Source organism: Triturus cristatus, chromosome 11 (genome assembly GCF_964204655.1).
Source record: "Triturus cristatus chromosome 11, aTriCri1.1, whole genome shotgun sequence".
Classification (NCBI taxonomy): Eukaryota; Metazoa; Chordata; class Amphibia; order Caudata; family Salamandridae; genus Triturus; species Triturus cristatus.
In genome coordinates, this window is record NC_140594.1 from 321,011,166 (window position 1) to 321,036,798 (window position 25,633).

Consider the following 25,633-nt stretch of genomic DNA (forward strand, 5'->3'; position numbering starts at 1 on the left):
GGAACAGCTGCTGGTCGAACCTAACATTCTATTGAAATGGGAAGAGAATGGATATATAACGGTGGGAGATTTTTTTAATACTGACGTCTGGAAAAACCGGCCAGAAATTGAACGCAGCTTAAAATACATACTTGAATGGTCTTTTCTTCAAATTAAAAACTTAAAAAAAAAATATAGATCCCATTTCACTTTCTGCAAAGCTGGACCTCACTGAGGCCCTCTTGGAATTAACCACATGTAGATCAATCAGCGGCTGGTTACAAATTCTTAGAGAGCAAAAGGACAATAGGGTATACGAAAAGGCTCGAGATAAATGACACATTAAAGAGGGCCTTCAGATTTCAAGGTTGGTTTAGAATAGAATTAATAAATTGAACACAAATCTATTAAGAAGTGCCAATTTTAAGAAAATGCAATTCTAAACTAATTGGTTATTATATAGGATCCCAGTCTTCTTACACAGTATATTCCACCAGATACTAGATAAATGCTTCCGTTGTTCAGTGGAAGATGAGGGTAGCTGGGCCAATATTGTCTGGGAATGTCCAAGGATTAAACAATTCTGAGAAGAGATCGAGAAACACTGTAGGCACAATCTAGGGGTAGCTATCGACAACTATATTGCAACCTTTGGATAGTCCCCGAATATAACAATTAGCACCTTACAGGCGGAAGGCTTATTTATAGCAGCCTTAGTGGCCAGATCACCAATACTTCAGAACTAGCGCAGTGAAAATATATCCACATTTCACCACTTGCAGACTAACCCATGTAGCGTTCGAGAAGTGTAGAAACGATATGCCCTGAGGTCAGGCTCATATGCTAAGATTAAAGCTTTTTGTTAATTTATATGAAATATGCCTTGAAATAAGGGAGGTTAATTACAAAATGGTTACCTCTGAAATCTGTGGGCTGTCTGGGAGAATGTGCAATATTTGCTTTTAATATGTTTCTTAAGTATTATTCTTTTATTAATATACACATACGATGTACATCCTCTTGTTTATCTGTGTCCCTTATGTTGCTTTGTGCAAAGGTTAAACCTGACATAAATATCCACTATATTAAGCACATGGTATATTTATTATTGCTAAATGTACTCTTCTAATTAATACAAAAAAAGAAAAAAGGAAAGGGATTTTACTGTTAAAATCACTTAAAACATTCATATCAGTAAAAGGTTCTTAAATTATATTTTCATTGCAAGAATGTGATTGCCACATTTAGGTAGTGATATGTGTTTTTTCTTTTTTTCTGATATTATTTGCATATGCTTTCAATTAAAAAGTAACAAAAATGAATCCATTGCACCAACATGCCAAGTCCAGGCCCATTGACATTACCAATGCTTGTGTTTTAAAGAGGCACATGTCCCATAAAAGTGTGGTGCTGCATTTACAGATAATAAAGCTGCTAGACAGGGAGGAACATAGAGGTCTGCTCCACATTACGCCACACACAACGAGTCCCAAAGGAGAACAGCTTCCCCCATGTGATTCAGTTATCACACCAGCGCAGGGGTAAGATACTAACCAGTAGTTTGCAACACCAACTGCGTTCTCAAACTGTAGCTACAAACCTTTGGCTTTCACAAAAATGTAGTTAGCGTTTTATCATGCTGACTCATATTTCCAATTCTGAAAGAGTTACAAATACATTTAGCAAGTTGAAAAGACTTTTCCAACCGACTTCCAAAATGACTTTTTAACATTACACAAAGGTATGTTGCGGAATGAAGCAAGTACATTTTTGTGAATTACAGGCCTTGCTAATGCAAAATTCCTTTGCATATTGGGTCCATATTGTAGTGAAAATTGTTGAATTGTGGGGGAACGCAAGGGATATGAGGAGGTGTGGAGTCTTTCAGTAGAAGTGGGTAGTATCCTAAAACACTGCCTGGAGATCAAAAGCCCAGGGACAGTTCCTCCTTCAGGGCGGAGGAGCGTTGCCCTACTTCTTTCTAGCAGTGCGAGAAGCAGAAACATAACATTTTATTTTAAACCATTTTATGTTTCTGCTTCTCACGCTTCAAAGAAAGCAGAATGGTATGCCTGGTTGGGGGCAGGCGGCTCGGGGAGGAGTGGCTTGCCCACTGTTGTGGGCCCTGACTGTTTGGTCAGCCCTCTGGGGCTGACCAAAGCAGTCATGTGCACTCTCCCTGTTCTCTATGTAGGATGCATGCTGCCTACATAGAGAAAATGGCCTCCCTACAGGTGCCCGGCTGGGCGCCGTCCGCACCAATCACAACTCTGCCATTGCAGCATTGTGATTGGCTTAAGGAAGGGGAGGGAGGATGCCGGAGGCAGGAAAGCAGGACAGGAGGATCTGGCCAGGAGTGGAGGCGGCGTGGGATACGGTAAGGTAAGTTCTTTTTTATTTTTAAATCCTTCCCCGGGGGAGACCCCCCCACACCCACGAGTCATGCAAGCCGCGATGGCAAAAGCCTCCGTGGACAGGGCAGTTTATAATGCCTTTTTTAGGGCCCGATGTGCTCACAGCCATTAAGTAAGTACCATGGGCTTTCCAGAGGAGAGGGTGCTGCACCTGATAGTTTGACTCCAGTGTTTCTGCCTGAAATGTGTTTAGCAGATCAACCTGAATGTTTCTTGACCCAAAGATCAATTTTCCCTTATAATAATATTACATTATTTGCATATTATTATTAATACAGTAAGCAAAACTTTGAATTTGATTCTTTGTTCCAGTGTAACCTAGATGATTGTTCTCAGGACTATTGAAATGTGATCAATTTATGTAAGGGTCAAGAAAAACCTAGCCGGGATTTACTATTTTAGAGTAATCCACACAGGAAAATACCAAATGTATGATGTTTCCACCAAGTGACCCTTACTGCCGTCACCAGATGGATGTCTGGGCCATTTATGACAGTTGCAATCTTCAAGAAGAAAGAGTGGCCTGAATTCAACCAAATGCCAAGGATACTAAAAAGTATATTGATATTCAGTTAACATCCATCCGACATGTTTTGTGAATCCCCTCTTTATGAAGGATGATTTAAACAAGTTATATTTCCTTACTGCCGCCTATCAAAGAGATTCAAGCCCTTGAGTTGGCTCCCACAAAGACTCCTTCCTCACAGCGTTTCCTATTATATTCTGGCAAATTTAGAGGAAGTCCGTTGCGGAAGCGAGGGTCTGCAAAACACACAGTCACGCATCATAGTTTTGTACTTCGAAATAATTTGGAATATTTCTACGGATTTAATTTGCTGTGATGTGAACATCCCTTAATATAATTAATATTGCAAAGATTGGCACTGGGTATCGAGTGTCTGGAATGCACCAAATAGTGCTGGGCTACATCCAATTTACACAATAAAATAATGTGAAAACAGACTGACCAGCTAAGAGATCAACCTGATCGTTAAATCCATAGGCTTTGCCTATAGATAAGAAAAATATTTTGTGTTGCTGCATTCACATTGATGCACCCATCTGCTGTTATTGGGCCAGGTAGAGCACCCTGTCTTTTCTTCCTGAGACTTAGTGGCACATTTGGGACCAGTTAAGATGAGTGGCCACCAGACTTCAATTCACAATAAAGGACATGCTTTACTCAACATCAACTCCTGCCTTACTCAATGTCCGGTAACAGGACTGCCTCTCTGAACTGTTCAGAGACACAAATATTATTAAAATATCATGGACGCAAAGAACACAATGTATGCACTTGCAGGGACCCAGCCAAACTCAGTCGAATGGATCCAAACATACAAAGCAAACTAGTGAGGAAGGAGGATGTATTTATCTTACAGATTCCTCTGACCATTTCGACAATCCCAAAAAATACAAGTATTCAGACTACAAAAGATCTACAAAAAACAAGTGCATATGAGCAAACACAAGGTTAGACAATATTGGTAACCTAGCTATGATTAGAGGTGTAGGTAACTATTGAACAGTCTCGATGAATATACAAAATACCTGAAAATAGATTGAAAGACATAAAAAGAAAAAGTGTACATCTAGATATTAACAAACATATTGGTGGAAAGAACACAATTGAAATGCATGAGGGTACAAGCTCAGCAAAGCAAACTGATCTCTCAGAAGCAAGTCCTAAAAATGTATAATAATTCCCAAGGCCATGTTTCTGGACACAATCTTACAGCTCGTTCTTTCCATAATTGTAGGCTGGACAGTGTAAATACTCATCTGTAGGGCTTTGCATCTGTGCTACACTGTACTTACTCTCTGGGACATTATGGCAGATAACTGCATGCCTGATGTTACCATTTGCAGCTGGGGCGGTGACTGTTGTGTCATCACTGATAGATACCATCTCCTCCTCTGGCATCTCTTCCTCATCATCTGAATCCATCAACACCATGACGTCCCCTGCTCCACGAGCCCTACACACAAGAAGAGGGAGATATTTGTCATTTTTAAAGTGTGTGGAACATGGACAATTTATGAAGCTAATTAATTTCCTTCCTTCGCACTCTCCAGCTGGAATTAGGGAACTGCAATGAATCTCTAGACTGCAAATCTCCACAGAATAATGAATTGCTGGTGGAGACATTACATGATTTTTGAACCTCCCTAACTAAAGGTCTTCATATCCAAACATAACTTCCTACCTGTTCCTGGTACACAGGAATTGTTTACAGGGAGTAACAAGCATTTGCAATGCAATCAGTCTCGCCTTTTGGACCTTATAAATATATATTTAGCTATGCAGCACATTAGCATGGTGCTGAAACATCTACTGCTCCTTAACATGGAGGGAAAGTAAGCACCAAACTGCATGGCACGCCAGATATGGGAACACATGGAGAGAAATATTGCCTTTCAGCGGGAAATGGTACAGTCCAAACCTCTGTTTGTAATATAAAATCAGGGCCTTCGGTGGTCATATCACTGAAAATACAAGATTTGAAAATAATATTATTGTCAGGTGCTCGTGGAAGACAATTTCTATGGACTGGAATCTAGGGAATGCTAAAGTGATTCTCGTATGTTACTGACATCTATTGGTCGTTTTCTATCAAGAAAGTTAAATAGAAGCAGTTGCCAGAAAATATTAAAAAAGAAAGTCCTTCAGCAGACAGCAATTCTGGTATTTTACTGACCTCTACTGGTCGTTTTCTATCAAGACAGTTAAACAGAGGCAGTTGAACAAGCAGAAAGTAATTCAGGTATTTTACTGGCCTCTACTGATCTTTTTCTATCAAAACAGTTACATAGAGGCAGCTGAACAGAAAAAAAAGTCCCTACGCGGAAGCAGACAAGTCCTGGGGCTGATCTCCAGAGCCTAAAAAGTACATATAAGTATATACTAAAGTATATACAAGAGGTCTCAAATGCTCGGCCTGAAAATAGGGTTGGTCCAAACCATGGTAGGTTAGCTTTTTTGCCTCCGCACTTTCTCTGGCTTTCTCAAAATACAACCTCTGGGATGGGAAGATGCCAAAACCTTTCTCTACTCTATTTCTTTGAAGAGCACATGCTTATGTGGCAACAAGTGAGTTTGTGTTCAATACAAATGCAAGCTGCTTCAAGTAAGCAGGTTGGAATGAACCGAATTTATGCATCAAGGTGCCCATGTTCTTCTGCATATTGAGCAGCAAAACACTGTCTCTGCTATAGTTCCTATACCAGTACGGGCTTTCTCTAGCATGCATAATGTATGGTTGATATTTTCCACCTACAAGCTGTGGGCTCATTTACAAGCAGCACCGTGACCAATCACCACAAACGTTTTTTTCATGACTGTAAGAGGGAATTCTTACATTGCAGACTTGGCTCCTTGTAAGAAGCGAGGGAGGATGGCTCCCTTCATTTGACCCAAAGGACACAAAGTACAAGACCTTCAACTGTTGACCAGAGAGGGTTGAATCTCACTAGATCACTGGTCATCACAATTTGCCACCAATGTCACCACTTTGCCCAGTTTGTGGGTGCTCTTTGCTAAACAACGTCAGGAAAGTTAGAGAGAAGATGCAGTCCAATGAACACTAACACCACCAAGGGTGTAGAAAAGAAAGCAGGGAACATCATAAAGAAGAGACAACCATAATTATGTTTCTGTGGGCCCCTCATCTCCTGCACCCAGTGCTACTACTATTCCGGCAATAATGATAACTGTGCCCCTGAAAATCTTTACAATATGTACCTGTCTTTCCAGGAAGCATCAGGGAGGAAGCCAAAGAACGACTGAAAATGCACATTAAAGATCCCTCTTCTCTATTCAGCAAGGTCTTTAGTTACAGGAAAGCATAAAGTGAAGAAACTCTAGGTACCAGGTATTGCTGCATTCTCTACCTGGCACCAATGAAAACATATGTCTACCTTATAATGCACACAGGTACTGTGGGGCAATTTACTACTTAGCAATGTATGAAAAAGGCATGCTTATGCACATCCAATCCAATCAGATGCCACAGTCTGCATGCACATCCAATCCAATCAGATGTCACAGTCTGCATGCACATCCAATCCCGTCACACCACCTGGGCTAGTGGAAGAGTTCAGCACCCTGTCCATACAATCCTTACCTTTCTTGTTTACAGACCACCTCTAAAAGTAGGAAAATGGAAGTTCAGCCTTTGTGCTCAAGCCATTATCCCCCATCTACATAGCTGACTCCAGCAAGGCTAGGGCAGTTGTGCACTTTCCAAATAAATTCTAGACCTTATTGTTGAGTCTGCCTTTTAGTGTTATCACTTGGAGCTCTACCCACCAACAAAAGTAGCTGAGACAAAGTCCTCTGTCATTACATTTAGAAATGACTTGTCACACACAGCTTGGTGTATGCAAACTGGTGTCCTTCCCTAAGGCAAAATCTAAAATGTGAACGCGTATCACGGAGCTCCCCAGTCAGCTGATCCAAGGATGCATTGAGGGGCATTATGTGCAAAACACATTTTTCTTGATGACCGTACGCGAATGTCAGAAGCGTCAGCATACAGTCGGATACAACATTAAATGCATATTTTGATGTTTTGCTCAGTCATAGAGTGATCTCTGCTTACTGCCTAGGGCCCACGCTCTTCCATACCTGTTCTCGTACAAGAGACTTCCAGTACGGGGCTGACTGACCTGAGGTTTTCCCAATATCAAAGCAGTGGAAAGCAGGTTGGTGAATGTCTGCTCTTAGCACTTTTGTGGATATCAGTAAATACTTATCTCTGTACAAGCCAGCCTTAACTGGACCGCCTTCAAGCGGGTCACTTGCTGTTGAGTCTTTCGTTTTGCTCCAGGATTGCTATGTTTTTGCCAAGGAATACTCACCGTGAGTGCACTGAAAGGTACAAAGAGAGAAGAGAACATGAGCAATACTAGCCAACATTTTGTTTGAGATGTTCTAAACATTCTCTAAGGTGTACAGCATTGTGATAGACAAACAGAAGCATTGGATTTGGTGATAAACAGGATTATGAGCAACACCAGACTCCACATTCTCTTACCTCTTTGGGCACCATACACCATAGCTGCTCTTAAGCTCACCCCTTGCATACTGGGCACATTTTACACAGATCTTTATGAAATAACTCAGTCTTTGTCTCCACACCTTAAATAGGAGGACTCTCTATGAACTCACTAGCCTTTAGATTAGAAAATATGCACTAAATCAACTCCTGAACCAGCCCTGGATTCTCATTCACTGACCTAAGGCAGTATTTCTTGGTTGGTGCTAGTACATGTCATTAGTGGTATTTGCGCAGTGTTTGGTTCAAACATTCCTCATCATGAAATCAGATTTGTGGAGGAACTAAAAGGTGACAAGAATGCTTGAACATACTGAAGCACAAAGAATGCACCACATCAATATAATACCGTTGCACTTTGGCATGTCAATGGTAGCTCCCTTCTTGTAAATGTAAATGTAAATGTAAATGTAAATGTTCTTGCTGTGAACACCTTTTACCATTGTATCATGAAAGAAGATTTGTGGAGGTGGTAATGTGTGAAAATAATGTTTGTGCATATTCAAGCAGATAGAGTGCAATCGCAACAATGGTAACTATGTAACACAACAATACAGTAACAACTCTACAACAGCAAAAGAACACAACAAAGGACAAAGCAATAGAGTAACAAAAGCACAACACAAGCACAAACCGAAAATAAAACAATACATATGTTAATTAAACCTGGCTCAGAAAGTATAAGGGTGCTTTGAAACGAATAACAGAAAGCATATATATATATATATATATATATATATATACACATATACAGATATATAGCTATGCAAAGAAGAAGGAGGTGATAAATGGTTAGGCAGGATGAAAGACAGACATTTTTAAGTTAGGTGAAGCCGAATTGGTGAGCTTTTAGGTGACTCAACCTTCCCTTATGTCTAAATGACATGAGGAAAGGCTGGGTCCACAGATCAGTTGGAAGTGAGTTCCATAATGTAGCTGCCATTTCCGAAAATGATTGGTGTTGGGCTTGATTGGTTCTGTACTTCGGTACTAGTAAGTAGAGAGCATCCAGAAGTTCGCTTTTTCCACCCTAAATGTAGAGTAGCCTGGCTAAGTATGAAAATTAATGCAGTTGAGGAGCTTTCTAGATAAGGCATCCAAATATTCATTTGGCTCTAGCATCAATCGGCAGCCACTGTGAATCATAAAAGATGGCATAAAGACAGTTGAGTAGGCTTGAGGTAACCTGGAAAGAATGGCATTGCCTGAGTCTGAGATGACTACTGCGTGGTCAGTCATCCCTAAATTTGAGGGCGACCGACGAAGTTTAATTTTTTAAGGGAATCAAGTTGAAAATCTGCTGCTTTTTCAATTTTATTTATGTGGGGAACTGGGTAAAGAGAGGTGTCCAGAGTGAAGTTTAAAGATTTTTCTGTAGATGACAAGGAAATATAGAAACTTGTTACATTTAGAGCCAGATGAACGAAGGAGTGCTTCACAAAAAGTGGTTAAAATTGTGCACCAACTTTTTGCGAATTGATTGTGGTTTTGTGAACCCACCAATGTACCAATATGCTGATTCACATACTTACCATTCTGAGTGGGTCACAATCTGACCTACCTCATGATTATTAATGAGGTAGATTGCAAAATGTGACTCTCCGGTTGGAGGCCATCAAAGAGATGGTGGCCCGCTAGGGTCAGCAGACCACCATGTCTGTAATTGCCTCTACATAAAATACACTTTGTTTTTAAATGCTGCCTGTTTTCCCTAAAGGAAACAGGGCTACATTTAAAAATAAAGTTTACTTCATTTTTGAAAAATAAATACTTTCACAGTTTGCAGTGGTTCAGTGGACCACTACCTTCTCCTCAAAAGACTTTTTTTTACATTCACAAAGGGGAATAGTTCCATTAGGGGTCCTACACTTTTGCAAATGAGTTACCACATATTTTGAGGTGTTGGAAACTATTCAATGGTTTGCAACTTGAATTTTGCTTGCAAACCATAGATACACCTGCTACTGAATTGCAATTTGGAAGTGATGGCTGAATCACGCCTCTTCTAAATTATGATATGGTTTCCATTTCCAAGCCTTTTTTCCATTTCAGTAAGGCTTTACTGAACTGCGAAATGGGCTTTGTTAATACCAAAAAGCCATTTTGCTGTTGCAAGGCCTCTAATTGTGCAAATCGCAGGGTTTGCACCCTCAAAATGGATTAGTACACCTGCCCTTAGTTCATTTAAAAGAGCTGGGTCAAATATGTTTGTATGTTTCATGATCAAGAGGGGAAACTCGTTTTTCACTGAATTGACATTAGGCAGTTGTTAGCCATCCATGCTCGGAGTGTGATTAAAGTAGTGTGCAAGATGGTGATGCTATTTATGGAGAATATTTGTAGACTGGGTATAAGCTGTGTACTGCTGTACTGAGGCCTATGTTTCCTCAAATAACTAAGATGCTACAACCAAGCACAGATACACGTTGTAGTAAAATCTATCAATTTTCAGTTCTATGCCTTTTCGGGCTCATCCTGACAATTGCATTACAAGCTACAGGTGGTTGCAGCTATATTTTATTACTGCATGGCCAAATATGTCTCTCAAAATGATATGCAGAGATTGTAAAAGGTACTTCTGTCAACAATAAATTCCCTTTGGGTTTAATATAAGCATCCAAGTCCACATTATCATGCATACACCTCAATACATCATCAACCTAAAATGGAAACAAAAAATAATATGTTATGAGAAATACAATATATTTTGTTGCTCTTATCAAAAATCAATAAGTTAAAAACCTTTGTTGTAGAAAAAGCGAGTTTTTAGAATAATGCATGTAGAATTTCTACACTTTGAATATCAACATTGGTTAAAACATAATTTAAAACCAACAACATATAAGAATATCAAAATCACAAAACGTGGAGAATCAAATTGGTAGCGCAATTTTTAGAACAGGGAAATACAGAGGTTGACTTCAAATGGTATATTCTGGAAAAAGTGACCATGAATACAAGAGGGGGGAATATGGAAGAAAAAAGGAAGGCAAGGGAACAGTGGTATATTTCGATTCTCAATACTGTTAGGCAAGTACTAAATTCTCGAGAGGAGTGGGAAAAGCTCGTCCAATAAATTGTAAATTTATAATGACAAAACGAGGTTTTGATAAATAAGACTTATCGGATTAGATGTTTTTGAGAACCCCTTGGTGGTACAAACAACAAAGAAACAAGAACTTATTAGCTCTCTTGATTCACTTTTTCGGTACAACCACGATTAGTGTGGGGTTTCTTTTCAAGTTATTGGAGTGCCAATTGACTAGTTAATTATTAATATGTGCTCTTCTTTTTTAATGCCAGGTTGAGGCCACCATATAAAAATGCACAACCGACTCGGATATAAGGTTTTTTGACGAGGGTGGTATTTCAATTAGTTGAGTAGATAGACAGTTAGTATGATACTCGCTGAATTTGAGGTTGATGATGTATTGCGGTGTATGCATGATAGTGTGGACTTGGATGCTTATAATAAACCCAAAGAGAATTTATTGTTGACCGAAGTGTCTATTAGGTGTCCTGTCCCTTTGGTGAGGAGGACCCCTCTCTTACATTTGCGAGATTGTAAAAGGTACAAAACAAATCTGTCCTTAACTACAGCTTAAAAAACACACAACCATATGCCACCCAAGAAGTATAACATGGCCTATTTGACAGTGAAAATGCTAATTCAGCTTTTCATACTATGTCTTGTCTGGAGCACATAGAGTGACCAAGCCTAAAATACCAAATCTACCAACTTTGGAGTCAGAACTTTGAAAGTTGGGGAACTAAACTTTGGAATGACCTTCATTCAAACATCATATGTCAACAAGTCTGACATCCTTCAAAAGGAAACTCAGACAGTATTAACTATATATACTCATTTTCCTTATGTATTATATGATGTACAATTGTCTCATTTTATTAGGCACTGTAGTACTATTGTTGTTTGTTGAACCTTAAAGCTAGGCTCCCACCTGGAAATAATAAACAATAAACCGAACACCACAAAGAAACTAAATTGCGTTTTTTTAGGTTGTGTTTTATTTTTGTTAATGTTTTGTTTTTGAGCGAGTTAGTTTGTATTGTTATCGAGTTGTCATTGTGTTGTTTAGATTGTGATGCCTTGCTGTTTTGTATTGCTGTGTTATGCTGTTTTGTGGTGCATTGTTGGTTTCTTTAGTAGTACAATAGAAGTGTATATTTAGAATAGTGTGTTATATTGCACTGCTGTGGTGTTTGTGTTATTGTGTTATGTTCTGTTGTTCTATTTTACTATTTTGTTCTGTTGTGTTTGTTGTGTTATTGTGTTGTGCTGGCCTGTGCTCCTGTGGCGTTTTGTCTTGTATTTTGGAGTTGTATTGATAGGCTGTGCTTTTGTGTTTTGTTTGTGGTTAACTGCATTAATTTATCTGGTGTTGTGTTCCTTTTTCTGTTGCATTATTGTGTCTTAGCCAGTGCAACTTCTTTTCAAGTCGAAATCCGCACATTGCATTGAACTTTCAATGAAAAGCAGCCTTTTACCTCTGCGAGAGATGGGGGCAAACGCTGAAAGAGCTCTACCACTGACATCAGTTACTTTGAAACCATGTCATAGCAATAGCTGCCTTTTCTTCACCTTAGCCTCACTACGGTTATGTTAATTAACAAAGGTGTAAGGGTATTCCAAGTCATTTCTTTGTAAAAACCTTGAGCATGCAAATGTGAATTCCTTGATTTAATTCAGAATGAACTACAGTGATATTTTGCAAAATGAAATGCACATTACATAACGACATACCTTTCTGGCAGAATTCAGGGTTACAGTACAAAATTAAAATGGTGATGCTCCCAATGGCGAAGATGAAGAGGATCACCATGGCAGTGACTATCCCCACAATGTTGCGGTGACCTGCGAAGAAAAGGACAAGGGATGGCTGAGCTTTGTTTATCTACATAATTGATTGACCTTCCAATAACAGATGCATCTGTCTGGGTCACTTGACCACCACAACATAACTGCCGTCCCCCACACACAGACAAATTGAACAGTCCTGTGGCAGAGTTCTTGCCCAGTAGAAGCATCCCTAGACACAGACGAGAATCGATAGAGAGAGCACACACTGATATTCCTACTGCTCCACATCAATGGTTAGAACTGCAGAGATTCCCATTAGCAATTGGCGGTAGCATATCCCAAACAAAAACCATATGCTGATTTGCCTCTAGGTGTTCGGTCTAAAAAGAGAAGTCAAGTAAGTAATATCTATAAAATCTTCCATCCGATGCCAGGAGGGTAAAATTCTTTATCTTTATGGAGCCTGGTATTTCTGTTACATATCTTTCTTTTCACATGAGGCTTCAAAATGTTGCTGATTCGGATCAACTGTTCCACATCCAACAGTGAAAGCCAACACACTTGTTTTTTTCTTGCAGGGGTTTATGTAAAGGAGGTGGTCCTCTTCTACTTTCTGAAGAAGGTTCATAGAAGCATCTTTACAGCTTCCTGTGCTATTGGGACCCACCCATCTTCATTATGGTCTATCCTAATGTCATACTTGTAGATCCAACTCAAAAGCAGTATCCAGTGAGAGGAAAATACATTTTATTAAGACATTAGACTAAAAGGTAATGTAGTATGCCTATACCAATTAAAAGTTGTGTCCTGAGCTCTAGCCCCATTGCATTAGTTTCTTACGCTGTTCAGTTTACCACGGATGACCTAAACTCACTACAGCGATAGCGCACACGACTGCGATGCCCACCTAGGTTACTGCTTAAAAAAAAAATTGTTTTATAGTCACATCCCAGTGGTACTGTATGTTAAAATCTTGTTTCGAAAAAAGTAAAAAAAAATCAATCAACCTTTGTGTCAAAGTCCAGGCAGTGATACTTGTAGAAGAAATGTGCAAAATCTATTACATATCTTCTGAGCATTGTTTCTTTAAACACATACAGATCATATTTTTAATACAAGATCATTATAATGCCTACTCGTAAAGGTGTATTATTAAATTTATTTATGGGAACATTATAATTTTAAGATATAACGCATAAAAACATAAAATATAGCCCCTAGGGACAGCCTTTTTGATAGATGTTACTTCTGAATTTTGATCATATATTGAAAGCGGCGTCAGGTGCAGATTGGATTTGGAAAATCTTAGCACAGCTTCAAAGAGGTGATGATTGCCTCCTAGGACTCCTTCACCACGTCAACGACATCGCTGACTCCAGAAGTGACTTCACTATTGCATTTGGGTGCCACTAATGCATATTTACGTTCCACCTTGATTTCTCTCCAGCAGAGTAATCATGGAAAAACAGTTCGCGGAAAGCCCCAATCAAGTGGGAGGAAGGATGGCAATCATCAATCAATAGGCGGGAGGAAGTACCCATGAGTAAAAACTGGCCGCCAAAGGCAAGCAACCAGTTCTTCTGTTGGATACCCTATGTAAACATTTCTCTTTTCTTGAAAAACTCACAAAACAGTGATAACAAGGAAGGTAGTCTGAAGGTGCAACAAAACTTCAAACTACGGTAGGAAAACTGCTGTAGCATGGTATGACCAAACTGAGCTTCCAGCCTGGCAAAGTGTTGAAATAGTACCAGTTGGCATATGAGTATTCGGATGCCTACAGGTCCAGGAGCAGAAAACCCCATTTTAGAGCTGATGTAGATGTTAAATCTCGGGTGGAGTATGCGCCAATTCTTTGTACGACATCTGTCCCAGCTCTGCAATAGCATGCCCTGATGCACATATAATCCAATTGTTTGTTTGGGGACCGCCTTTCCTCGCGTGCATCAAGTAAACTCTTCCTGGTGCTATTTGCCCTTAGAGAGAGTTTTGTTCTATACCAGACAGGAACACAAAGGCCTCACTGGGTCCAGATTGTGAAATATTTCCTCTAGCTTCAAGGGATGGGGCAGTAGAAAGGACACTATCATGCGATTGCTTGAAGCTGTTGCAATTCAGACAGGATCTTATGCAGGAAGTAAGTCTGACGATCAGAGTGACCTCATCCTAAGGGAAAACTTTTAATCTAGCACCCACAGTTAAAGCTTGCAACTCACTTGCTCTCAGCGAGGAAATGATGACAATTCGGAAACATGGGCTTAACGAGAAGAGGACCTAGTGCGTGGCCACGTCACTCTACAAGACTCTGGCTAAATCACTCGACTCTACGCCACATCACTCTACACCACTCTATTCTAAGCCACTCTATTCTACGCCACTCCACTGTACACCAAGCCACTCCACTGTACACCAAGCCACTCCACTGTACACCAAGCCAGTCCACTCCACTCCATTTCACTCCCCTCCACACCACACAATGCCACTCTTCTCTATGCCACTCCAGGCTAAGCTGCTCTACTCTATGCCACTCTACTGTACGCCACTCCACTTTATTCCACTCCTCACCAAACCACTCTACTCTGGGCTACTCTACTCTACATTATGCCACTAATTTTTAGCCATGCTGCTGTACAACATGCAAAAAGACACAGGCAAAGCCAATAGCTCTCATATAGGCGTGACCTGTGGGCTTTTTCCAGTGCTTAACTTGTCTTTCAGAATGCAGAGATCGGGCCTCTCATCCTGTAATAGCGGACGCAGTATAAACCACTCTCTTGCAGCCAGCCAATTAGAGCCTTCAGGTTACTGGACCCAGGATTTGGTCCATATAAAAAAAAAAACCTCCCTGGTCCAATTCCTTTTCTTTATTTTTTAAATGTGTGTCCTTGAACTGTCCTCGAGCCCGGGTTTGAGTACAGTTGGAGAATACAACAGCCAATATCTACAGAAATATTAACCAACTCATATCCACCCGCATTGTTTTGTACTGTAAATGTGGCAAAACTACAGAGTAAATTGGTCTAGTTTACTATAATGAAGCTATGTAGAAAATTAATATGCTGAGCTGAGGGGGAGCAAAGCCAGAGTCCACCCACAAATTACTGGTAGGGTATCTGAAAGATGGGATTCTAAGTCTTCCAATCGCCATAATCAAAGAGAAGGGTAATGGAACACAAGCAGGCCGGTTTCCTTATCTCCTCACAGACCCTTGGGAATAACAATGAGCCTTGGGGGCTAAGAGAGATCTACCAAGTGTGACCAGAGTCTTGGCTCGAATCACAATAGTAAATGGCCACTGTACCAGGGTTTCTTGACCCTATAGCCACCAAGATAGTGGACCATCCACTATCTTGGTGGCAACATTTTGGCTATCCCTGGTATTATTGGGGCCTATAGGCATTATTGCTCAAATCCTGACTTTACATGCCATTATATTAGTTCACCCTAAACATACTTTGGACATTGACTGCAACACTATAGAAACCACACGCATAACTGTGATTGCTACAATGCAGGTATACATATTGTAGGCATTCTTGGGAATATTTGGCTATGCCTGGCATTACGTGGCCCATCCTTAACATACTTTCAATTTCAGTTGATATTTGGGCTTTCTGCCTATCCCTTGCATAATAGTGTTCACACCTTGACACATTGCAGGCATTCTAAACAACATTCTGGCTGTCCTGGTTAGAATCGTGACCTAGCCTGGACATATTTGGCCAATTGTTGCTGACATTCTGGCTACGTTTGCATAATAGTTTCCCTTCCTAGACATAGTCTGTACACATTAGTAGTCCAAATAACAGTGGTCCAACACTGACATATTGTGGGCATTCATAACGCCATTATGATTTCTCCAGGTATATTGGTGGCCTAAGGATGACAAATCGTGGGAAATCTTGATCGCATTCTAGTTATTCCTGGCAAAAAGGGGGCTCGATACTGACATATTGTAGCCATTGTTGACAATATTAGCCATCTCCGACATGATAGTGGCCAAACATTGATATACTGTGGATATTTTTGCAACAATTGACTTGCACTGTAAAAAGTAAGAAGTTAATGAAGTGCATTTTGTATAGATGGAGGAGGCTAGAGACTCCATCCATAGAGGCTGGAATGCTATACATTCTGGAATTACACAGGAGGAAAACTGGCTGCTTGTGTGCACCTGTATAGATAAAAGATCGCTTCCAACCAAAATGCTCAATTCCTTATTTGTTGGAGGCCCTCTTGTTGAACGTGAAGGGATCTACCTGGCAATTACCCATTCTTCAAACTAAAAAGGCTTGCAAACAGTCTAACATTGATAATCATCTAAGGGAACATTCAACCCTTCATGTTTTTGACCACCATGCCTCTTTGCATTAAGCCTAGTCATTTGCAAATCAGTTTTTGTCCTGCTTCCATCGGAACAGTCAAGCCCAAACTGCAAAGCAAGGTCCTCTGAGAACATGAACAATCTAAGACCTATTTTGGCCCTCTTTTGTCGCTATGCCATAGGATACAAACTTTACTTCAATGACAAGAACTAATAAGGCTAAAAAAATCTGGGGTTGCTTGTGTTACCCCTTATGGAGGGGGCCTCTCCTGACAGTTTGTGATGCACTGCTCCCATTAGGAGCAGGGTCAGTATTCATTTGCATATGGTGGACCTCTGTCTAATGTGGCACAATAGGTGAAAAATGATGGATTGGAATGCTACTCCAAGTGACTGCCAGTGGTTAAACTATTTGCAGGCATTCCTCGCATCACCTTTTGTGTGTTTCTATTGCCCATTCTTGACATCTGAAAAGCAATGGGGACCAGAAGCACCATAGCCATTTTCTCTTTGTAACAAAAGAATAAATCACCATTAACAAGCCAAATTGGCCACAACTAACCTATTATAAATACAGAAATAACTGTTCAAAATTAGTGCTCAGGTAAACCCACAGGACCAAGGGTATGTGACAAAACATTAAAAAACAAGTTGAGTATTTGGTGCAATTGTTGCAATTTCGACAACTACTTTGTTCCCTTTTCCATTGAACTAGTGTTATTCCTATACAAATACCTTGATCTACCATCAGGAGCCATTGTTGTGCTGCATATCTTGGACTCGCAGAAACATCTTGTCGAAGATACAGATCTGGGCCCATCTATAGTGGTTTGTGACCTGTATGCTTCCTCTTCCTAGAGGACCGGGATGGAGAGTTCTGCCGGGAATACCATCTGGCCACTGGGAAATTCATTAACCGAGGAGGTGGATTTATTTTTACAGATGGAGTAGATTAAATGTTTGCCTCACTGTATACATGGGCTGCTTCTTGACCCGCTCAGATTCCCATCGCTCTCTCCCAGCGGATCTTCAAGTTATTCACTCCCACTCAAATGTGTAAAACGGCTCTGGAAATATCAGATGCCATGCCCCTAGCCAAACCCTCTAAGCCCCACTGTACCCTAGTAATCTTTTATTCTAGAAGTCGTAACTGATGAAATATTAGGTGTAGTCCTCGGGACACCTTATTTCCCTCTTAGAATCCTTTGCACTCTCTTCAGGATTTATACCCCTGAGATTTTCCTGGCGATTATTGATTGAGTTTAGACTTAGAACTCCATGCAGCACACTCTCAATTGTCTAAAATAAAAATCCAAGCTATGTGATCAAAAAGATGCCCATTTATTTATGTTCAAAATAGGCTCATTTGAACCCAGATTTTTCAATTTAACAAAGATGAGTCCATTTTCTACATCTTTGTACTTACAGGTAGGTTTATGTGCACAGGTTTAACCTCACTGCACATGTGAAAATACTTGTGTTCAGGTTCTGCAAGTGAATAACTATACAGCAGCACAACTAGTGGGAGATCAATGAGTAGTCACATTTTTTAGAAATGTATGTATTTGAACAGATGGGTCTTATGGGCTAACACTGTTCATTGTGCCCAATAGAATACTATTGGTCAGTAGGTTTGTTAGCCCATCAGAAACGAGAAGAATCACTACCTTTATGATACGAATTCTGTGATCTCTGTGCCTCATCTTTTTCTACCTTAGTCACAACATTAAAGAGGTACCATGAGTTTGGCCAACTTGCTTGAATATCCTCACTTTGTAACCCGCCCCTTATTGCATGCTCTGAAGTAGCTGGAACACAGATGCAGCTCTTTAAACTTAAAAACAACTCATAAATAAAATAAAGATTGAATGGCTCTGGCCCTCACCATGCACGGCCAGCCAGACGTCCAGCTCTCTGACCCCCAGGGGGTTCTCAGCTCTGCAGACATAGTAGCCTTCGTCAATGTCCTGGGAGCAGTTGTGGATGGTCAGAAGTGATGACGTGGCATTCTGTGTGATCTCATACTTCTCATTAGGTTGAATCTCCAAACGAGGCTGGTTGAGGTTCTTGAGCCATGTGAAATTAGCAGGGGGGTTAGTGGATGTCGTGAGGCACACTAGGGTAACGTTCCCGCCAGAGATGCAAACTTCCATGGGGTGAGGCTCCAGCGTCGGCACGGCTACCAAGAAAAGACAGGATGGTGAGGAAAACCAGTGACCATAAAAGGGAAATGTGTAAAAATGGGATGGGCGGAACAAAAGGGAAGGAAGAAAGAAACAGGAATAGTGATAACAATATACATTGTAGGAGAAAAGCACTGAAAAAGAGGCCAGATGGGTCAGGGAAGGAATGAAAAACAAATGTAAATATGAGGTGGAGTGCATAAGAAAAACAGAGTGATGCAGAAGGAGGCAAGAGGGGGAGTAATGGGAAAACAGGTAGATGGAGGTACACGAAATATTCAAGGAAATGGACGGAACAAATAAGTAAAATGGGAAAAGAGAGGGAAAGAAGATGTGATGAGAAGAGAGGAAATGAGAGGGAAGAGAAGGAATGAGAAATGGAAAGAGGGAAAGAGAGGAAAGTATCAGAATGACATAGATGAAGACAGGGATGGCAAAGCAGGAATGAGGTAGAGGAAGAGACGCAATGACTGTGTGATGCTAATCGCGGAGGTGCGATGAGAAGAGGGTGAAGGAAAGGAATGGGGGAGAAGAAGTGAGCAGGAGAGAGGGAAGGCAGCGGAATTAGGATAGGAAAATCAGAGAGAACAAAACTTAGTTTGAACTTTATGAACACAAAGATCATGGCCCTAACTAGTTGAAGTAATTTGAAACACAAGGAGGTTGCTAAATGTCCATTCACAGAAAAACACAGGCCATAGATGTCCTTCTAGTGGTAAAGCAGCAGTTGATTCTAGCGCCCTGTCTGCATCATCCAAGAGACATCTAGAGACAACTCAGCCCACATGTGCCCTTCAAATGCAACACTGGCTTGTTTGCTAGAAACAGCATTTCCAGCTGCAAGCCAAACTGTGGGTTGACATCAGAAATTTTCAGATGCACTCATGTATGTATGTATGTCTAGCTCTGTGAATATATTTGTACACAAATGATGATCAGTGTAGGGTGTTGTAGCTGAAGCTATGTAGGTGGTCCAATATTGAAAGTTCTCATGGCACTCTTTCGAAAGAAGAAATGGAGCCCCTCTCCACAAAATTTTATTATTCAATGTGTAGTTGTGCTAGTTTATTTTGTATTTCTGTCAATTTAGCGCACTAACAAGCATCCCAACTGATCAAGGGCATGACCCATGGGCTCCAAGCTGTGACGGCGTTGTGGGGGTTGCTGTTACTGAACAACTTTGTGACGGCTCTGAGCAGTTAGTGGGTCTGGGACCATGCCACTGTAATATGTGTCTTGTTTATCTAAAGGATCTGTCATGTTTCTGCTTTGATTTCTGTTCACGGTCAATATATCAGTAGGTACGTGATATAAATAGAACTGTAATTTGAAACAAATGTATGCAAGAGGCCTAGAGTTGCAGGATTTGAAATGATGAAGTCAGAACCAAAGCACAGAAGCATGTGGTATCAGTGTTTATAAAGCAAATTATGAACTCGTACTAAGTATAACTGCTTTTGTAAAGTACACATTTAGGTTTAATGCAGGTTAATTAGCACTGCGCAGCAATTTAGGACACTGTGTATGAAATGACTATGCTGGCGGAAATGACAACATCCCGGTAAACATTAGCATTCACAATAGTTTTTCTCAAGTACTCCTACACACCTGTGCGTGGCACAGCTTTCAAGCTGTACTTGTAGAAGGTTGTTTGCACTGCTGGGCAAAGTCATAACTCCACACCTGTGCAGAGATATTCCCCTGTGGGTGCTGACTTACAGCTGTTTTTGTGACTCGACCCTCATATCCAACAGTAAACTCTACAAGTACAAAGTTTAGCACAGTATAACAACCAAGCAGTATTGGGCGTTGCATAAATATGCATAGCTCATTGTTTAATGAGGTTTTATGGCACAAAAATGCAGATTAACTCGACGATTGCATTTATATGCATTGAGCTTTATGATCATTTTGGAACGTATACTAAAAAGAAGGTAACTTGAAAGTCAGCCTTTAAAAATGTGGGTCTTTGAGACTCTTGCATATGATAAGAGTCTGATGAAGGTTAACACACCAATCTGGAAAATGGCTAGAGAGAGCGAGAGGCCAAATCAAATAGGAGATAATCCGGGTTAAAAATCATGTAACCCCTCCACAATTTAGTAGTATAGCCAGGACTAAACAATGGCACATACTGTTTTTAAAGTGTGTGTTCAGAAAGGTCACCACATTCTGTCACACGCCACCACACTTTTACATAAGAAACCATTTCTGTGAATGCTGCAATCCTGCTCAGACAAGATCTGCTCGTTAGAGCTCATAGCTTAAACCACAGAAGGAGGCCATCTCTAAATAGATTCATTATGATGTTGATTCACTGGGCTGTCCACAAGACCATCTCAAGTTATCTGCAGTGTGTGGGGGGGCTGGTGGCACAATGCAAATCTACATCGGAGACCTCAAATTTACGCTTCAGAAGCTCACACCACGGAACAGGAAGTGAAAGGGCAGACTTACTTGTGCGTACGGTACACGTCTGTGGCTCCGGCTGCAGGATGTGGAACCCCCGGCACTCAAATTGCTTCCCACTCTGAAGATGACTCCTATTCACGGTCACAGCGAACTGATCCATTGATCCCAGGCCAGCAGTAGAAGACTCTGATTGCCCCATCACCTTCTCTCCATCCCTCCATTGGAACACAGGATGAGGGTAGCCACCATGCCAGGCGCAGTAGAGATCTACCAGGAACCCGGCTTGGGAGGTCTCTGCCCAGCACTTTGGGGGCGATTTTGGAGGAGCTGCAAATTATAGGATATAAAGTGGCAATGGTTACCAAGAAAGGCCCTTCACGTTTGAGATCCTGAACTTCACGAATTCTGCCCGCATTTTATTAGAACTTTGCATATGATTTTTAGCCAGGATTTTGATAACTGTGCATAGAAAAATATATAGATTGCATTCTGCAATTTCTCCAAACAATGTAAATATTTGTCTCACATGCTGCAGAAAATGTATGTTTCTGTATATTGGTTTACGAAAAACTGGAGGAGCCTGTAAGAAATTTCAAATGATTCCAGTCGCACCCTTATCCTGGTTTTAATGGCACCAATTGTATTGTTTATATTAGTGGTTAAAGGCGTTCATTTGTATATAGATTTGGAATATATTTCCCTCGTTCTGCGGACTAGTTTTATTTAGTTGAAGTAATGATTACATCTCCTAACATCTTTTTCACACGATAAACCATGTTATAACTGGTCAACTGGAAGTCCCATTCGGGTATGTTCTGTCTGGTACAGACACAAGTTATGACCAAGACACAAATTCACAATATTTCAGTATCATGCAGCATGGTGGAAGCGTTTAGGAGACAAATAAATCTGCCTACACTGGAAAAGTAATCCTTTAGCTGGCAAGTTTTTAATCTAATCCATTCGCATGAACCTTCTGGTATAAAATTGTACAATTTCAACATGGCAGAAAAATGTCACTGCAGGGAGCGAGCACATGCTAAGATGCAATGTACTAGGGGTTTGCAGGAGGGCAGAGTTGCATTATGGGGAGAGTTTTCTGAAGTTAAAGGACTTTTGTTTCCTCATTGAGAGCAAAATCCTGGCTGTAGCATCTACAGCCTAGTTTTTTAAAGGCTATTTTAAGGCTGCTTATTACTCAGAATGGCAAAGACATATCATTGCCGCACATTACACTGTAGCGCTGGACATATCACTCGTGCTAGCACAAGAATGATGGTACACATTGACAGCAAGAACATTATGTGTAGGGGGTAAACCTGATCAACACAAAGACTAGGAGACTGAAACAGTGGAAGAAGCTAAAAGAATACACAACGTGTTTTGCGAAAGATAACAATCTACCCCTCCCTCCAGTGCTTACTTTGTATAAAGATAATAATAACAATATAAACACGAATGCATGGGCCCAAAATATTTTCTTAGGGGCTATCACCAGTGCTTAATTTGAGCCGGTGGTTGCTGATGGGGCCCACCACCACTTATATTTGGACACCGGCACCTATTTTTCGGCATCAAATATTTACATTTAGCATGAGAGGGAAAAACACACAAAACGGAAAGACGTAGGAAGAGAAGATGGAAAAAACATCACAAAAGGAGAAATCTGCAATAGCAAAATAAAGGTGCAGATGGTATCTGGTTGTGGATTAAAGAGAGCTCAGGTGAACTGAAGACTGCGCGGCTTTGCTGTTCTGCACGCTGACATGAAATTGTACTTACAGAGCAGTTCTGAGCCAAGCTTTGGGTACTAGGACTCATTCATTTACAAATTAAGCACTGGCTATGTCCAAATACTGAGACTCCCTATTCCTGATTCCACTCCACATCTCTTTCTTCCACTACCCAACACTTCCTGGCTATTTACCTAATTTTCACAGGTTCTTTTTATGTCTTGCTTTTCCCTTTTCCTATCTACCTCTTCTGCCTTTTTTCCTTTTTATGCCTTTCTCTCTCTTGGTCAATATTGGATGATGAAAAATAAGTCTAGGGCCCCAAAAATGAGTACTGATAAGATGTAACCACTTGCAGAAATTAGGTACTATTTCTCTTTTTTCGTTCTATGGTGCCTGTTGGAAACAGCCCACTCCCACTCCGCAGGGTGGTGGTGGACTCCCCGAACACACTGTGGTAGCTTGGCTCGAGTGGTCAGGAAACAGGCGCAGTGCTAAGCATACAATATACCCATACAATAACCATGCGTGCATCCGTTCCAAAAACGACTCTACACCGTAAAAATTATGAAAATATTCTTTCTTTATCTTTTTCTCTTAGTTGCTGATTGGAAAAATAAATAGGTCAATCACAATATACAAGTTTCAATTAGTGCAGGTCAAATAAATATTGGCTGTTTGATGAAATAAATAGGGGTGACCATAAATAACAGGGCATAAATACAAGTGCAATATATACAGACAATTAAATACTTTGAGGCAATAAATACTGTACCAATAAATATTGTACACCATCAAGTCCTGTGGACCTATAAATATAGTGCAGCAATAAATAGGTAAAAATTCAATAAATACAGTACCCCCAATAAATAATTAAAAGTATACAGCAACACTCATGTAATCAGATGACACTTCAATTCTTAAGGGCTGATAGGGCCCAGGCACAGCTTGTAGGGTTGTGGAAGGCTTGAGGGGGGCTACTCCCTGGCTGGGACAAGGCTGAGGCCTAATCTGAGGTAGATCAAAGGGGGGAATACCAGTGCCCTGGCTTTCTCTCTCCACACAACCTCTCTAGGTTAGTCCCAGTTCACCCCTTGCACAGTCAGGTTGGTTTCAGCACCTCCCTAGCCCCTTAGAGCAGTCTCTCAGGTCTCCACAGGGCCTTAGGCGCCCTCTACTCCACTTACTGCCCTTTTTCTGATGTTCCGACGCCGCTGGAGTCGTGTCGACGCCGTGAGGCGGCTCCGGTTCGGTCTCGGCGGCCTCGGCACAATGTCAGTTCTTTGACGACGCCGGCAGGCGGTTCCGGTCCGATGTCGGTGGCCTCGGTTCGATCTCGACCTCCGATTCGACGGCGTCGGGCAGTCTCTTCACGATGTCGACTTCGGGCGGCTCCGGTCCGATGGCGCTCTCGGCTCCGATGACGTCGGCCGGCCTGGCCTCGATGTCGACTTCCGGCGACTCCGGGGTGCGATCCTCACCCCCGACCTCCGGTGCTCCTCCACACAGGTTCCGGGCGACTCCGGAGTGCGATCCTCACTCCCGACCTCCGGTGCTCCTCTACCTCGGTCTCCGACGACTCCGGAGGGCGGACTTCACTCCTCCGATGACGCCGCTCGCTCGACCTCGGTTCACTTCCTCCTCGACCTCTGGTATTCCTCACGACCTCCGTCGGCGCCCTCTCACGACCTCTGGCAGCTCCGGGTACGACGTCTGCTACTTCAGTCAGCGCCGCTTCTCCACCTCGGGCTCCAGGTCGTCAGGCTACTCGACGCCGGACTCCAGGGAAACCAGTCTCCAGGTCAGGATCTTGCTGCTTTCTTGGTTCTAAGGCCTGTTCCTGCTGTCCAGGTCCTTAGGATGAGTTTCTTCTGTCTTCTTCCCACACAGGCTATAGGCTGGGATCCATCAGTAGGGACAAGTATCAAGGGTGGGTTTATGGATCCCACTCCAGGCACAAGTTTCCACCCCTGCTGCTTCACTCCTTCCTCCTTCACTGTTGTGCTCCTCTCTCTTCACCAGTCAGGTGCCAACTGCCAGCTCCAACTGCCAACTGCCTCTCTTATCCTCCCAACATTCTAAACGGTCTCCAACTGTCACAGAGTTCTGGAATCTCCTGGAATGTTCTGGAAGGTGCTGGTAGGTTCCAGTGGATGCTGGTGATGTCACAGGTGGCCACCATTTTGTGCTCCAGGCCCTCAGACAGAAGTTTCAGGGGTAGCTAAAATGGCTCCCTGAATCTGCAGCAACACGAAAAAAAATCTGGTGGTTCCCAAAAAAAGGAAAAATTCAAACAGGGTTTGAGGCAAAAGTGGGACAAAATAAATAATGATGAGGAGGGACCACCCAAAGGGCTGACAGGTCTAACACGCGTCCCCCCCAGCTGAAAGTGGGGAGAGCTACCCAACCCCTTGGGAGTTCTCATCACTAAGGCGGAAATACCTTGAGAGACCGTCTGCATTGGCGTGGTCCACTCCAGGCCGATGTTCCACCTGAAAGTCCATCCCCTGTAGGGAAATAGACCACCTCAACAACTTGGGATTCTCCCCCTTCATCTGCATCAGCCAGCGAAGGGGTCTGTGGTCGGTCTGAACCAGGAAGTGCGAGCCAAACAGGTATGGCCGCAACTTCTTCAGAGCCCATACCACTGCAAAGGCTTCACGCTCTATTGCACTCCACTTCTGTTCCCTGGGAAGTAGTCTCCTGGATAGG

At 41.7% G+C, this 25,633-nt stretch overlaps 1 protein-coding gene across 3 annotated transcripts in view; it reads right to left on the reverse strand.

Moving 5' to 3' along the window:
* VSIG10 (V-set and immunoglobulin domain containing 10) overlaps positions 1–25,633 on the reverse strand; it is a 239,837-nt gene that overhangs the window by 18,149 nt on the left and 196,055 nt on the right. For 2 of the 3 annotated variants that reach the window (XM_085634496.1, XM_085634498.1), the window contains 4 exons: positions 21,234–21,515; positions 18,479–18,772; positions 12,213–12,323; positions 4,212–4,372 (listed from right to left, as the gene is read on the reverse strand). In XM_085634496.1, the coding sequence (XP_085490622.1) occupies positions 4,341–4,372; positions 12,213–12,323; positions 18,479–18,772; positions 21,234–21,515 (719 nt within the window). In that variant the 3' untranslated portion in view covers positions 4,212–4,340. Of the gene's footprint in view, positions 1–4,211; positions 7,264–12,212; positions 12,324–18,478; positions 18,773–21,233; positions 21,516–25,633 lie in introns of all 3 variants that reach the window. The other variant, XM_085634497.1, reaches the window with a different exon arrangement.